We start from the raw sequence: 13,264 nt of genomic DNA, 5'->3' as shown, positions 1-13,264 counted from the left end.
GAAAGTGAGACTCAACAGACCAGATAATGTTTCTCCAGATTGTCCAGCTTTGGTGAGTCTCAGTTTCCTGTTCTTAGTTGACATCAGTGGCACCCGGTGTGGTCTTGTGCTGCAAATCTGCTCTGCTGTGTGTTCAGAGATGCTGTTCTGTATACCTTAGTAGTAATGAGTGGAGTTACTGTTGCCTTCCTATCAGCTCAAAGCAGTCTGTCCTTTCTCCCCTGACATCAACAAGTCATTTTCTCCCAGAGAACTGCTGCTCTCTGGATATTTTCTCTTCTTCAGAAACCCTACAGATGGCTGCGTGGGAAAATCCCAGCAGATCAGCAGCTTCTGAAATACTCAGACCAAGAACCATGCCACCTTCAAAGCCACTTAAATCACCTTCCTCTTTCTGATCCTCGGTGTGAAATTCAGCAGGTCATCTTGACCATGTCTGCAGGTCTAAATGCGCTGAGTTGCTGCCATGTGATTAGCATTCATGAGCGGTTGAACAGCCGTACCTAACAAAATGGCTGGTGTCCAATTTTCTCCAAAAAGTCAGACTTTATCCTGAAGTTGTGACTTTATTCTTATAAATTACATTCTTTCATCCTCTTTCTGATCTTTTCTTCTGACCAGGTTTTAGTTTAACTGTCATCAATTCATGACTTTGATCACTTTAATTTAAAAAAACTAAACTTAGAAAGTCTTTCTTCCTGAAAAAGGAGATTTCAACATTTTAAAGGTTATTGTAGAATATTTAAAAACAGCTCTTTTGTGTTATTGTTTCTGCATGGATAGTGTGAGGTTTTAGTTTGATTTTATTTTATTTTATTGTGGTGCTGCACGCGAGGAATCTGAGGTGGGTTTTTTTTCAGTCTTGGCTTCAGAATTTGTTAAATCTAAATATTAAAATAATTTCACATCCAAAAAAAACCTTTAATATTTGTTTTACTTGTGAAAATCACCAATGTCAGTGTGCTTCTCAGAAATGAAAGAGAGTTTTGGTCACAAAAGAACAGCTGTATTATGATTTAATTTGTATTTTTTTTTTTTTTTAATGTCATTTATTAGTAACTCCTTATTTGAGGTCTATCTGATGTGTAAGCGGGTGTGTCTGGGTGTGGTCTGAGAAGTAAAAGGCTTCATGCTACGATGGTCTCTACTTAATATCTGCCATATTACTTGATGCTTTGAGTGCTTGACTGCACTTTTCGGGACATGAATGTCAAACAGCTGGTGTTTGGCACTGCAGTAAGACACAAATGTATGTGATCTATTACTCAGGATAAAAGAGCTGAAATGAGTCCCTTTGAGTGTCTCGTGGGGGTTGTGAGCTGTGCTTCTGGGTCTTTCTCTCCTGCTCACTTTGCTTACTTATATCTGCTAAAAAGAAACAAACAAAAAGGATGACTGAAGCTACTTCCTCTTTTAGCCTCTGTTTAGGAAACACCTGTTTCACGCACCCAGAGGTGGTGGGACAGGAACACTGAGGGATTCGTGGTCCTCAACTACGAAGCCCCTCGTCTAAAAGCTGCACAAGTGTCCCTCGAGACACAAAATTGGCCCTGAAGGGATGCCAAGAAATGATAAAACAGAGCAAACATATAAGAAGAGAAAACAAACCAAATGAGCTGATGTTGTAGGTGCGATGAGGGCCGATGGAACGAGGTCAGTGTACTGTGACAGCAACAGACCCTGCATCATATCACATGAATACACCCCATATGTAAATAATGTGAGGTTCCTGTGTGTGCTGTGGATTTCTTTTCAGAAAGGACCAAAGAGCGCTGCAGCGAGTACCGTGATCCATGGGCCTGGTGAGTCTGACCATGTTTCTCTAGAATCTCACTTTTAATCGCCATTTCTGGCATCAGGATTTCAACCTTCAGGCGTTTCAGTGTTTTGGTGCCACTTTTGAAATGAGCTTTTACAGAGGACCCAAATGGTTAATTATTTTAACTTATTTACTCTTTGTAGCTTAGCGTATGCTCTTTAGCTCACCTAAAAGAGCAGAAAATGGGCCGTGAATCACTTTGGAGGAAAAAAAATGAATTTATTTCCAACATTTATTGAGAACCGAGCTGCTGAAGCCACCACAGAAGCATTTAAAGTAACTTCCTGAATCATTCCGGTTTTTTTGTTGTTGATTTTTGGTTTGAAACTCAACTGGGGAAAGATTTTCATTACCAGATCAGCTGATATTAAAGTGGAAGAAAAGTGATGCAGTTATTTCTCAGAAGTGCTTTTTTTTTCCTCTCGAAACTGTTTCATCTTCTTATCTCTCTGTTGCACCTTGCTGACCGTTTTGTGGGTTTTTTTTCCTGTAAAGTGAAAGTCTGAAATGTCTACGTCACTCTGACTCTCTGCCACTTTGGTGGATGAAATTTTGAGCTCAGGTTGAACTTCTAGTTTAACTGTGACGTTTTTAAGCAGCCATGTGATGAATTAAAGTCCAGATAGCTCGACATCTTCGTGATAAATCGGCACAGATCTTCTACATTCATGGTTTCCAGAGGACGACTCGATTCCAGTTATGTGTTTCAGTGAAGTATCTCAGCACCTTTTGGATGGCCTAACAGGAACTTTAGATCAAATTATTATGATATTCACGGTCCCTGCAGAGGCTCCAGAGTGTAGTGGTTTACACATTCGTCTGAAAAGTGAAAGCTCCCCACTTTGACTCCACGAGGTGACATTTGGGGTCGTGTCAGGAAGGGCATCTGGAACTACCTGCTGTGGTGACCCCATGTAATTAATGGAGCAGCTTCTTCTTTTATACTGACGGTCCCTGTAGGATGAACTGGGATCACTTTGGTGAATGTCTGACTTGGATTCACAGCCATAATTTCAATAACCAAAAAAAAGACAAAATAATGACCTGCACATCTGCTAGGTTTGGTTATTACAGGGTACGCTTCGATGTGGGTACAGTGTAGGGTTTCAGAAGGGTTTAGGGTTATTATGTACCTACAAGCTAGATTGAGCACAGCTCTGTAAATCCCGTCAGTGATCCATGTGATGCTAGTCCAAAGTGCCCGAGTCACGATGATGTTCCCCTCTCACCTGAGAGTCCTCTTCAGTTCTAAAAGCTGAAGCCTGTTACTGACTGCAGTAAAGACTCTCCTGATTAGTTCACAAACTAAAGGGCAAGTGGTTATATTCACCTGTTATATCCAGTGTATGGTTGGACTCAGCACACCTGATGTTTTGGTTTATTATTAAGACCACAAGATTTGCTCTTAATGTTTCATAACTAAGTTCTTGATATTTAAGATGAACAGAAACTGAGGTAAAAGGAATGTAGCTGTGGTTTCCCTGCCGGGACTCACTTCAGGTTTTCTTGTGGTTAAAAAAAAAATCCCCTTTCTGGCACAACTGACTGAATACCGGCAAAGCTGAAAAAACAATTTGGATTCAGAGATGAAGCTCATGCCTTTGCCACTGTGTTTATATTTGAGATGTACTGTGGACCCCAAAGCTGAGTTTAAGCTGAACCACAGAGTGCTGGTTTGTAATAACTTTAAGGTTTTAATCTTTCTTTCTTTCTTATAAAGAAAAATTCCCACCCCCAGCTGTTCCCGGGGGATATTGTGGAGTATCCCAGGAACAAATATTTCTCTCATTTCGGAGTGTACTACGGAGAGAGGGATGGAGTTCCCTATGTTGCTCACCTGACGTGTCGAGGTTGGTGTTTTCCCTCCCTTTTTTAAAGCCTAGATTTTTATTAAGACACTTCAAATATTTTCAAAACACTGGAAGATGGAAGGATCGGCTCAGGTCTCCACATTTCTACAAACTAGATGTTCGCTTAAAATTCTTCACCTTTCTGATCAGCAACTTTTTAGATTTTGCAAAATAAACACTGCAAAGAAAAGAGAAAAAAGAATCTTAATTCTTAAGTCCCTAAAATCATGTTGAACAGGTCTTAATGTGACAGATAAACTTTATTTCTTGACTTTATTTGTGCCTCATTCTTTTTTTTTTTTTTATACCATGTTTCCTCCAATTTATGGAAAATGAGTTGATCTCTTTGCTGCACACGATGATGCATTTTACTTTGGCAGATTCAGACACCAAGCTGATGCTGTATGGCCGAGCTCTGAGGTCAGAGGTCAAACTGGACCCCCTGGAGTTTCTGGGGAAGAAATACAAGGTAGCCCACGTGTTTTTTAAAAAAAAATGCAATGAGCTTGTTAAAAGCAGTCACTTGAAGTCTGTTTTAAATCAGGTCAACAACATGCTGGATGAATCGCACCCTCCGCGGGACTTCCACAACGTAGTGAAGCCCGCCATCGAGGACATGATGGGCCGCGAGGTGACCTTTGACATCCTGTTTCACAACAGCGAGCACCAGGCGACACTTTTCAGATACGGAGTAAAGAAGTCTGAACAGGTGAGCCGAGGGAAGAGCGCCACCTGCTGTTTACTTACAGTGACGCGTGTTTAAAGTGTGTGTGTGTGTGTGTGTGTGTGTGTGTGTGTGTGTGTGTGTGTGTGTGTGTGTGTGCGGTGCAGATTGATGAGGTCTATGAGCACATCATGCCGGCCTGGAAGAAACTGTTCAAGAAGAAAATGCTGTGAGTTCACTGCTCATCTCCACCACCAGAGGGCGTCGGTCTTCTCCAAATCAGCTGTTTGGGCTGGAGTTTCAGGCTCACTCGAGATTTCCACAACCATAAAAAGGAGGAGGACGAAATTTTTAATGAATTCTTCCCTAATTATCTCCATTTTATTGATTTCTTCTTTCAGTCCTCCTTTCTTTCCTTATATCTTCACTTCTTTCATCCTTCTTCCCTTCCTCTCCTGGTTATTGTTTTCCTTTAGACCTCATTTGTTCCTTCCCTCCATCACTTTTACATTCCCTCTCCTACCCTTCTTATTTCCTTTCCTTGCTTCCCTCACCTTTTCCTTTAAATCTTTCTCCATCTCTGTATTTCACCCCTTCCTCCCTTTCCTTATTCTTTCCATCCTCCTTCCTTCCTTCCTGCCATCAGTTTAATTAATTTATCCCTTCCCTCTCCATCCCTTAATCCTTCCTCCTCCCTTCCCTTTTACTATCCCCCCTTCTCTACTTGCTTCCTTGTTTTCTTCCTTTCCCTTTTCCTTATATCCCTCCTTTCCTTTTATCCACCCTCTCTTCACTACCTTCATAAACCCACTTCCCTTCCTTCCTTTTGGATTGCCTGTAATTAATTTCATATTACTGTTGTTACTATTTTTTTTTATTAATATGTAGGAAATGTTTTTTGAACGTGCACAGATTATTTTATTTTATTAATTTCATTTACAGGAAAAACTACAAAAAAGGAATGATTTTGAAAATGAAGTTGGGTATTCTGGGAAAACAATTACAGAATTTAAAAAAAGACATCAGACAGGATTTTAAGATGATTTTAACTTTGTTTTGGCCCAGTTTAAATTAAATGTTTTTATTCTATGCACTCTTTTGTTAAAATATCATAACCTTGCTCTGGACCTCTGATATTTCCCATCAGTGGTTTTAATCCTCTGGAACTGAGCATCTTTGTCACTTTTTAGAGTAGTTTTTCCTCTGTTTTTGAACATGTTTTCCTCCCTGCTGGTGGCCCACGGGTGCTTATTTATGATCACATCAGTTTCTTTCTGATCACTTTCTCAGATCCTTTCACATCGGAGGCTCTTTCAGTTTTACTCACCCTTAAAACTGCCTGTGAGCGACCAAGTTGTTCTAAATAAACTTTTACTTGCCACAATGATTAATCTTGTTAGAACACTTCCTTCCTCCCTTCCTTCCTCCCTTCCTTCCTTCCTCACAGTTTAGGTGCCACAGTAGAACACTCAGTCTTCCTGTGCGCCTCTTTAAGCCACGATATCAGGATATTGTTTGTCTCTGCCGGCTTGTCCATCTGCGTCCAGTGTCCGCACTCTTCGATGTGTCCTCTGGTCAGGTTTAGCATCTTCAGTTAATAAAAAAAACAAACATCAGATTCACTTCTAATAACCAATAATCACTCAGCCGACTGCCTCGATGCGGCCGATTCTTACCACGTCCTCCATTCCCTTTGAGAAGGCCGGCAGCAGTACAGGGTCTTTACCCGCTGTCACCATCAGCGTCGGCATCAGCAGCTAAAAACACACAAACATAAAATTTATGTGGCTTAACAAAAAAATAAATAAAATCCTCTGAGAATTATCAGGTACAAGGACTGGACTGGAAACGAGTGAAAAAGCAGCCAAAGACTTTCAGAAAGCCTGGAGAACTATTGTTCAACACCACTTTACAATATTACGTTTGGCTGCTTGGAAGCAAAACATAAGGAAATGAAGGGTGGCTCAAGACTTTTGCACATTACTGTAGCAATTTTAAAGCTTGAAGGCTTTTTGATCTCAAATGTCACATACGTGGCTCTGACTGTCAATCAAAAGGCTTTCATACATCACTGACTAAGTCTGAGTAATCCTCCATTATGACGCCAGAGACGCCCCCTGCTGGTCATTAGAAAGAATGCAGGTTTAAAGTAATTCTGCATGGGCTTCATTTCTCAGGCCCATCTTTATTATACAGCCTATAAGATGTTCATGTGACTCTGCACTGTAAACAAACCTTCCCAGAGGGTCGGGAACACATCCACTTCCAGTTTGCGTCACTGTTTCGATACCAATTCAAGGGCCCCCTGTGAAATAAAAGTAGGATTACGCAATGACTGGACAGGAAAGAAAAAACAATGTAACTTGGTTGTTCAGGAAAATCTGGTTATTAAGTAATCATTTTTTTCCATGAGAAAAACAAAATTTCTTCCGATCAGCAGTCTAAAACCTGCAAACACTCCCTTTAGTGCCACAAACCTATGAGCAGGAACTGCAGGGTTAAAACAATCTCTGGATATCAGCAGTTTGTCACTTATTTTAAACGTTGAAAAAAAATGTTTAGATGAGTTTCTGGGACAACAGAAACACAATCAGCATTGAGCTCTGAGGAAAATCTGCAACCTGAAGCCTCTCTCTTTGTACTGGCTGACGTAGTACTGCAGGTCGGCCTCCGTCAGCATGGAGCTCCTGGGAATCTGCTCTGGCAGGCCCACAAACAGGCCGCCTGTGACAAAGTGCACACACAACATGAGCTCTGTAAATGAAGTGGCCTGATTTAAAATATTCAGCATTCACATCAACGTTTAAAATACTGCGAATCAGTAGGAAATGTCACCTCGAGCACACACTCCTGCAGTGCTGAGAGCAGGACGATCCTTCTGAGGAAAAGGCAAAAACAGTCATTATGTGTGGGTGAGTTTCCCGCTTGTACAGACCTGAAACTGCACGCTGTCACACCGGTGCGGGTGCGGGTGTGGGTGTGGGCATGTGGATCCGCTCACTCTTTCACTGCTGCTGAAAAAGAAAATCTTGAATGTCCTCTCCAAATCCTTCTCCAGCTCGGCCTCAGCGACACCCTGAAACACAAACCTCACTTACAAAGCTGCAGTTCATCTGTGACAGAAACAAACAGAAGGCATAAAAATATATATGAATATTTGTATATATGTGAGTACACGATGTGGGGACTTACTGGTGTTTGGAAGTAGATCTGGTAGTCAAATATTGGAAGAGCCTTCAGTGCCTCTGCAGGAGGAACCGAAGGATTCAGCTTGAAGAGCGGGGTGTTCAGTGACGCCACGGCCCTTCAGATGCATGGAAAAACACTTTAACTTCACTGTAAAGCCTCTGGGGGGCAGCACCAAATATGTGAGTGTATGTGTGTGTGTTCACCTGATTCTCTCGGGAAAGTACTTGGCCATGGCCCACACCAGGGAACCACCCCAGTCGTGACCCACCAGGGTGACCTGTGGTATCGCCTGGAAAAGGGACAAATAATGCTGAGTGTAAGTAAACTTCACCAATTATCGTGTTGTGTAATGACTATTAATACTCACCATTTTATCCAAAAATATGATTAATTCCTAAAAAAGAAAAGGATAAAATATGATTTATAAAACTATTTATAACTAATGCCTCATCTATGTGTAGATTTGTATTTAATATTCTGTAATGTTTACCTTACAGAGCTGCTCATGAGAATATTCCTCTATGTCTGTGAGAGTAAACATGGCATGAATCAGAGTTAGAGAGGTAACACAAACACTGAGCTGCTTTCACACAAAGACTGTAGCTAAAAGATAGATGTAGCCTCTGTGACGTCACACATTGGTTAGTTTATGGTTGTGAAGTTGTGTTTTGATAATGGATGTGACGATGAGGGGAAGTGACACACGAAGCTTTATCCTGCTTTGACCCAAACAGGGCCATAATTTTTAAAATGAGCATTTTTTCTACTAAATAATGCTTAAACCTATCGACTGAGAGCATAAACTTATCAGGAAAGGGTTTTATGAGGTCACAGATCAGGCCAACAGATATATGATTAAACTTCAGAGGAGTTGCCCCCTGCTGGTCTTTACAAAGATTGCATACCAGGAAGCTACACCCATCTTTAAAGTAAAGTCTATCGTTGCACACAGAGGAAGTCTTTCAGTTTTTCAGCCTACCAGGGGGTGCCGTGGACTCTCCATATCCTTTCATGTCCAGAGCTAAAACCCTGAACCCCGCTGCAGCCAAGGCCGGGATCTAGCAGAGAGGAGGGGCGTGTTGTAGTAAAGTCAGTGAACAAGTGTGTGAAGTTTGATGGGTCTAACATGGACAGTATGCATCTATGGAGTAAATCTGAGGTCACATCGTTCTTGAGTCATGACCAACGCTAAAGTTTTTGTGGAACAGACACGGCTGCGACAATACCTCGACTTCAGTATTTTCAGCCGAGCTAAAAATGATAAACTTTGTTTACACCTTCATTTTTCAAATTCACATAGTGAGCTGCACAGCCTTAATTCATCCTTACACATTTACCCCCCTTGATAAATATATGATGTGTGTTTTAAACCTGCTCTGAAGCCATCTTTTTTAAACACACAGATACAGTCAGATACATCCTCTGAACACAGTTTGGAAGGAGATTCTTTTGGGCTTTATTGTGTGAAGATCAAGTATTTTAAAAGGGTGTAATTTAAAAAGTACTCCATTCCTTTGCTCATAATAATATAATAAGCAAATAATATAGTATGATTCTCTTTTGTAGGAAATAAACAGTAGGAAATGTATGGAACTATTAGAGAACAATGCAGTTAGTGATTTTTGACTTACCTGGTACCTCCAGGAGTACCAGCTCTCTGGGAAGCCGTGACACAGCAGTACCGGTGGACCAGAGCCCATTTCCACAAAATGAGTCCTCACACCGGGCTGAAAAAAGAGAGCCAGCAGCTTTTCAGATGTACGGTGTGGTTTCATAATTTAACCAATTAATGATACTGATAGATATCACTACTTTTATGGTGACGTATCCGTGAGACACTTTGTCAGGACTGCAGGAAGGTGGGGGACTCTCTGCTCCAACAGCCTGAAAAATCAAACGTGTATGAATGATAGCAGTGTGATGTTTCTATTGTGGTTATGTTGACATCTGAGGGGCTGTAAACCCACCGCAACAGAAAAGATCCTCAGCAGAGCAGCACAAACCTGAAAGCCAGTAAATTCAGACAGTTTCTCCAGAGCTACGTCCAGATTTTCCACTAAGACGGCCTTCATCCCTGCTGCTTCTGCTGCCTTCACACCCTCCTCATCTGCATCCAGCCACAACGCCTGAATAGAGACGACTCAGTGAACAGCAAAGTACAAAGACTATTTTCACCCCTGCTATGAAAGAACTGAAACTCAGTGATGATGCATATATTTTTATCTACGTCATGAAGTCCTCTACCTGTTTTGGTGTCACTCTCAGACACTCCAGGGCGGAGCTGAACACGGCGGGTTCAGGGACCCTGTGACCCAAGTGGCAGGACTGCAGGACCAGGTCAAAATGGCCGCCCAGCAGAGAGAGAAGGCGGGCCGGGCCGTCTCCAGCCGCTGAGTCATCTACCCAGTGATTGGCCAGCACGGCTGTCAGTAACCCTTTAGGTCAAAGGTTAAAGAAAAGGGTTAGACATCATTCCTGTTGGTGAACTATTTATTTCCCAGAATGCATTTTAAATATTCAAACCAAGGTTGTAATAATTGTTGCTTCATGCAGAAATGGTAAATGGACTGGTTCCAGTGTAGCACTTTTCTACTCTACACTCAAAGCATGTCTCAGTCACCCATTCACACACAGTCACACTCCAATGAACGCATCGGGAGCAGTTCGGGGTTCAGTATCTTGCCCAAGGATACTTTGGCATGCAAAATGGAGCATCCAGGGATCGAACCATCAACTTTTTGATTCGTAGCCGACCCACTCGACCTCCTGAGCCAAATAAAGGGGATGCATTCTGTTTTTCTTCAAAGAATGAGGTAAACGTTTTCAAACTAATCTGACATTTGTTTTCACTTTTTCTACTCATGGATTCATTTATCTAAGTGCAAAGATTGTACTGAAAACTTGGACACACTGTAGCTTCTGAAGCCAAAATGGAAATGCTTTAAACCTGCTTTCCTTCAACTCCTCTGGTTGCAACAAATGAGCTGAAGGGCTGCACCTGGAGCATGAGATAAATAAGCTGCAGAAGAGTTTGAGTTTGCTGTTCCAAAACTGAGGAGTATTTTGCGTACCGCTGGATCTCAGGCCAGCAGATGCCTTCAGTGCGGTAGCTTGCACGTCCATCATCGCCTCTGTGAGCATATCCAGCAGGCCTTTGACTGACCAATCAGATGGCAGAGTCACCCTCCTGTCTTGGGCCTCCTTCAAGCACTCGGCTTCCAACACTGGGATCATCTGCACACAGACACACACACAGCTCTACTTCAGTAAAAAAAGAAGAAAAAAAAGCAACCGCAGACATGAAGTGAAACTGTGAATGTCTTCACCCACTTGTGTAAGTGTCATGGCACCTCTCTCCGCCTGCCTCAGGGCGCCGTCCTTTTTGGACACCACACTGGACAGAAAACCTCTGAGAAGCAGAGCACAAAACGAGCCTCAGAATAATCAGCATGGTTAGAAATACTGAGATGGGCGAGCCCATAACCCTCAGCTCACAGGCAAATACTGACTGTTTACCCAACTGATGAGATCATATCTCAGATCAAACAGAATTGACTAGAAGGGCCCGTGCAGAGCAAAGACTTGTGTCCAGGCCAGCGCCCTGCATCAAGTGTTTGTAAGTGAGAGCACAGGTTACACAATCAGCTTCACAAACCAGACTCTACAGCTGGGGAGAAAAAGGCAGAAAGGTTCAGGAGTCCAGTCTGTTAAACAAACACTGACAGGTGGACCTGAAAATCTCTGCTGACACTTTTTAAACATCAAAATCATCCACATGCTTTTGGGCATGTAGCAGCACAGCTGACTCACAACCTGCTCAGGTACAGCAGTTATAGTTCAACATTTCCTGTGTGTTATAATAATTATTCTGCTTCACATGCACCCGTGGTAAACGCACGCGCATGCACACACACACACAATACAAAGTTGTTCCTTTTTTATATAAAGAGTTATCAAGCCTCTGCTACGTGGTAACGCTTTGGTCTCATTACCTTCGTGCAGCTGCTGCTTATTTCATAGGTTTTATGCGTTTATACAAAAAGAATGAAACAAAAACAAAGTAGTTCCCACACCGGTCTGTAGAAATGTTGCGTAACTGTCACTTCTTACCCCGGCAGCTTGTGCAACTCCTCCAGCTTCTTAAAAACGACGTCATGTCGGGCAGAGACGGCGACCCCCCAGAAGTTGAACAGGATGGCTTTCTTACCAGCCATCTCTCTCCGAGTCCCTATTAATGAGTCAGACAGCGAAGTGTCGGAGTGTGTCAGACACAGAGAGCGAAACCTGTAACGCTGCGTGCGGGGCGGGGGGGTGGTCACGTGACCGAAACAGCTGCTGTGTGGTACCGCGGTGAGGAGCCGCTCTGTGGAAGCGCAACTGTCGGCTCATTTGTATTCGCTTGTTTGTTGGTCGCCTGCTGTTCAGCACCACTGAATAAAAAAAGGCATGTTCCCCTTAATGAGATCATTTCAATCTCCTGACGCCCAATAAAGTAAATCAGTTTTTTTCCTTTCCTGTTTCCAAAGTTTGCACACTTGTCATCTCAGATCATTTTGTTCCGATTCCTCTCTGAAGGACTCTTCATTCAAATATTTTTTCCCGCATGAATCAACGTTTTAAATTTTATTTAAAATTTAAATTTGATTCCGTTCCGCACCTGTGATGAACGCACAGGTACGTTGACTTCATTATTAATTAGCACATATCAGTACAGGCACTCAAACACATTTCCATTGTGTACTCCAAGCTTCTAGCTTTTTTCTGAAATGAAGCACTTTGTCTCGAGAGGTGCTATATAAATAAAAGTTTACTTACTTTACTTTTTAGAAAGCAAGCAGCGGTGTGGCTGTGGCCGTGGGCAACATGATTATTAGAGCTGTCAGCCCCTCAGCGGTGGAGAAGATGAGGGCTTCAGAGGCTGCTTCACCTCCTTGACATTTTAGGCTCTCAGGGACATGGTGAGCCAGAAATATGAGGAGGAGACGGACAGGGTCAAATACAGAGCACAGTTCAGGCATTTTAATTCTCTTTATTTGTAATTAATGACTTACAAAAAGTTTTATTTTTTCTTAGATAGCCTGTGGTAGCACCTGGATGTGGAAAGTTTGGAGAGCAGAATGGATTCCACTGCGGCTGCAGATGCCATCACTGAAGTCCATCGATATGTGTCAGAGAGCAGCATATCCAGAACACAGGAGCCTTTGACATAAACTGCATTTATCTGCACCTCTTCAAACTTGCTTTAAAATTTTTATGTTCTCCTGCCTCATCAGTAACTTGTGAAGGAGTCTTTTTTCTAAAATAGAACAAAATCGCCTCGACCACAACAACACTACAAAAACTTCTCATAAAAATGTGTGAACCTGCCTTCTCCCCTCGCATGCAGTACAAGTACACAAACACTCCCACTTCCTTGCAAAAAAAGACTTTTGGTAATTGACAAACTGTATTAATCAGTCATATTTGTCATAATTCAATTAATTAGAATATATACACTCCTCTTTGATTTATTTAGTACTTCATCATCAGCTGGTTTTTGGTTTTAGCTTCTCTAAACTATCTTTAGGCTCTCTGCTGCTGCAGGGTCAGCCCATGTACCGGGTAAACTTTGCCCTGAATAATACACTCACTGCAGGCCCGCCCACTTACTGTACCCTGCCAGCTCACACTAAACTGAGAAAAAAGAGACGAGACCAGACATGCACACTTTCAGCTCCTCATCAGAAAGAAATTACATTTTTA

General features: G+C 42.2%; 2 protein-coding genes across 3 annotated transcripts; one reads left to right on the top strand and one right to left on the bottom strand.

The window, feature by feature from the left end:
- Nucleotides 1-1,753: 1,753 nt before the first annotated feature.
- Nucleotides 1,754-5,720, top strand: plaat1l (phospholipase A and acyltransferase 1-like). The gene is made up of 5 exons (XM_030749254.1): nucleotides 1,754-1,802; nucleotides 3,540-3,669; nucleotides 4,050-4,138; nucleotides 4,214-4,378; nucleotides 4,501-5,720. Exons 1-5 carry the CDS (start codon nucleotides 1,794-1,796, stop codon nucleotides 4,564-4,566), a joined length of 459 nt encoding a protein of 152 aa, XP_030605114.1. The 5' UTR covers nucleotides 1,754-1,793; the 3' UTR covers nucleotides 4,567-5,720.
- Nucleotides 5,707-11,827, bottom strand: ephx2 (epoxide hydrolase 2, cytoplasmic). 2 transcript variants are annotated; one of them, XM_030749235.1, is made up of 18 exons: nucleotides 11,633-11,827; nucleotides 10,853-10,931; nucleotides 10,594-10,756; nucleotides 9,767-9,957; nucleotides 9,526-9,648; nucleotides 9,335-9,406; nucleotides 9,154-9,249; nucleotides 8,502-8,580; nucleotides 8,013-8,047; nucleotides 7,890-7,916; nucleotides 7,726-7,811; nucleotides 7,526-7,637; nucleotides 7,335-7,409; nucleotides 7,169-7,211; nucleotides 6,955-7,057; nucleotides 6,569-6,638; nucleotides 6,010-6,090; nucleotides 5,707-5,921 (listed from the first exon to the last, which is right to left on the bottom strand). In XM_030749235.1, exons 1-18 carry the CDS (start codon nucleotides 11,734-11,736, stop codon nucleotides 5,775-5,777), a joined length of 1,686 nt encoding a protein of 561 aa, XP_030605095.1. In that variant the 5' UTR covers nucleotides 11,737-11,827; the 3' UTR covers nucleotides 5,707-5,774. The 2 variants fall into 2 exon arrangements, with proteins under 2 accessions (XP_030605095.1, XP_030605103.1); XM_030749243.1 differs by having other exon boundaries at nucleotides 7,169-7,208.
- Between the last annotated feature and the right edge of the window lie 1,437 nt (nucleotides 11,828-13,264).

This window comes from Archocentrus centrarchus, chromosome 2 (assembly GCF_007364275.1).
Source record: "Archocentrus centrarchus isolate MPI-CPG fArcCen1 chromosome 2, fArcCen1, whole genome shotgun sequence".
Lineage (NCBI taxonomy): Eukaryota > Metazoa > Chordata > Actinopteri > Cichliformes > Cichlidae > Archocentrus > Archocentrus centrarchus.
This window is presented reverse-complemented; position numbering and strand designations above follow the sequence as displayed.

Bases quoted from the DNA above. Each gene is read 5' to 3' on its own strand.
- ephx2 (XM_030749235.1), bottom strand. From the start codon at position 11,736: ATGGCTGGTAAGAAAGCCATCCTGTTCAACTTCTGGGGGGTCGCCGTC. The intron at 9,250-9,334 runs GTAGTGATATCT...CTCTTTTTTCAG, and splicing joins ACGGATACGTCACCATAAAA to CCCGGTGTGAGGACTCATTT. The intron at 7,917-8,012 runs GTAAACATTACA...TTTCTTTTTTAG, and splicing joins CTCATGAGCAGCTCTGTAAG to GAATTAATCATATTTTTGGA.
- plaat1l (XM_030749254.1), top strand. The intron at 4,139-4,213 runs GTAGCCCACGTG...GTTTTAAATCAG, and splicing joins TTCTGGGGAAGAAATACAAG to GTCAACAACATGCTGGATGA. The intron at 4,379-4,500 runs GTGAGCCGAGGG...TGTGCGGTGCAG, and splicing joins GAGTAAAGAAGTCTGAACAG to ATTGATGAGGTCTATGAGCA.